The 2500-nt window shown below is 39.2% G+C and overlaps 1 protein-coding gene across 2 annotated transcripts in view; it reads left to right on the plus strand.

The window, feature by feature from the left end:
- Nucleotides 1–2500, plus strand: part of LOC138003441 (uncharacterized) — a 37002-nt gene that overhangs the window by 26534 nt on the left and 7968 nt on the right. For both annotated transcript variants that reach the window (XM_068849514.1, XM_068849513.1), the window contains one exon: nucleotides 239–295. In XM_068849514.1, the coding sequence (XP_068705615.1) occupies nucleotides 239–295 (57 nt within the window). The remainder of the gene's footprint in view (nucleotides 1–238; nucleotides 296–2500) is intronic.

The following is a 2500-nucleotide window of genomic DNA, read 5'->3' on the forward strand; positions in this document are numbered from 1 at the left end:
ACGTTTACATGTTACATCTTTTGATGTTGGTTTCATGCTAGGATCTCCCAAAGACTCAGATGATGAAAATTGTATTTGGTCTAACCCCAAAATATCACTAGCAGCCTGTTGTCTGCCCAAATATAAGGCCTCTTATTATTTGGAGAAACCGAATATGTTTCAAATGATTAGTAGTGTTGCTGACAACATTATTGGTGAACTTTAATAATAATAAATTTTGATGTTTCTTTTTCTGAAGAGACCTGTGTGCAAGAACCGGCAATCTCATACAACAGGTCACGCCAGTTTGAAAGAGGTAACTATAATTGATAACTTACTGACCTTTCATGAGTGTATAAAGGAGAAGAAAAACTACGTGTATTTATACGTACACTTATACCTTTTTGTTTGTTTTCTTGTTGTTGTCTTTTTTTTTTCACAATGATAAGCTTTACAATAATAAAGGTCACTAGATTCCTGGTGTTGCGGACAGTTTATAATTCCTTTTTGTATGCGAATTATTATTATTATTATTATTATTATTGTTATCATTATTATTATTATTATTATTATTGTTATTATTATTATTGATAGTATATACTTATGGATGCCATACAAAAAGCAAGCCAAACCTGGGGCGACAAACGTAACCCAGGGGCCTTGAACGGGAAAATTATTATTATTATTATCATTATTATTATTATTATTATTATTATTATTATTATTATTATTATTCTTTTTTTGTCATATTCTTTTTAACTCAAGTAATACTACCTCGTTAGTGAGCAGAATCAGTTTTGTGTCTTAGGAGTTTTCTTGTTATTCTCCAAGGGACCAATTAGTAGAACTATATTAGGACCGAAAATTTTGTTAAATCGTTTTTCGTCCTGTTCAAGTTAACCGTGTGACTGTTTAACCGAGTACTCTTTTTTCCTGTCTTGTTGCGCACATTCGGTAAGCCTTGTCATTTGTTAAATAATTTTTTTTAGTTTACGTTTTACGTAGTTACACTCCTAACTTATATTACTGTATTTCTTTCTTTTCGTAGCGAACCTCGCATTGCCCTCCGTTTCTTGTCGGCAGAGGCGTGTGTTGCGATTAAAGCAAAGTTATTGTTTTTTTTATGTCGAGTGAATTCTGTCCCTCATATCGTACGCGAATGTAACAAGTAAAGTGAAAGTACGGATGGCTTCGAAGTACAGCGAAGATCTCGCCGTTAGCGGTCTGTTAGAGCTTGGTCATGAAGGCGTTTCTAGACAAGATGTTTGCCACATGAAAAATTCAAGAAGTGGTTATCTGTCATGGTTAACGAGATTGTATAATGAAGTTAAGAGGTTGATGGGTGATTCTGGTCGAGTTGAGAAGGTTTTTTTAAAAAAGGACTTAATTAACACCACGTTTTCACACTTTGAGGACATTCATTTCTCTATGTTGGCACTTCTTCCAGACCACAGAGAAAGAAAGTCCTTTGAGGATTCATTTGCGGTTCAGGTTGAGAGGAGACAGAACTTTATGTTGAGGATAGGATTTTGCTGAAGAGACGGCTTCTAAAGGATGAAGAACTTCATAGGAAGTACAACACTACTATGGACGAATATTTGTCTAAGGATCACGCAGTAAAGATTCCTCCACGCGAGCTGTCTATTGAAGGAAAGATCGTCTGGTACCTTCCTCATCATCCAGTTGTCCACGCCAGGAAACCGGATAAGGTTCGTGTAGTTTTTGATTGTGCCACCAAATACATGGGTACCTCACTGAATGACCAGTTGATGCAAGGACCTGACCTCAACAATAACCTGATGGGTGTTTTGATGCGATTCCGACAGGAGAAGTTCGCTATAATCGCTGACATAGAGTCCATGTTTCATTAGGCCAGAGTTGATCCACGTGACCGTGACGCATTGCGTTTCCTCTGGTGACCGAATGGAGAACTGCACAGCACCCCAGCATAAGATGACGGTCCACGTCTTTGGAGCTACGTCGTCCCCAAGTTGTGCCTGTTTTTGTCTGTCGAGAACAGCAGAAGACAACAAGGATACCTTTCCCAGCGAGATCGTGAATACAGTAAAAAGGAATTTCTACGTGGATGACTGTTTAAAGTCTTTCAGAACGCATCACGATGCACGGCTACTTGTGAAAATGTTGACTGAGCTGTTATCACGGGGTGGATTCCGCTTAACGAAATGGATGAGCAATGACAGAGAAGTCTTGGCAAGCATCCCTCCGAGTCGACGAGCGAAATTCGTTGTTAACTTGGACCTTGACGAGAGCATGCTCTAGGAGTACAGTGGAAAGTTCAGACCGATGAGTTCTGTTTTAAAGTCATTGCCAAAGAAAGACCACCAACCCGACGAGGTATATTGTCAGTTGCAAGCTCGGTTTATGACCCCCTTGGGTTCTGGGCGCCCTTCACATTGTCAGCGAAGTTGATTCTGCCGGAGTTATGCAGGAAGAAGATTGGTTGGGATGAAAAGGTAGAAGGTCAAGCTCTGAGTGACTGGAAAGATTGGCTAGCTGCTTT

Source organism: Montipora foliosa, chromosome 5 (assembly GCF_036669935.1).
Source record: "Montipora foliosa isolate CH-2021 chromosome 5, ASM3666993v2, whole genome shotgun sequence".
NCBI classification, from domain to species: domain Eukaryota; kingdom Metazoa; phylum Cnidaria; class Anthozoa; order Scleractinia; family Acroporidae; genus Montipora; species Montipora foliosa.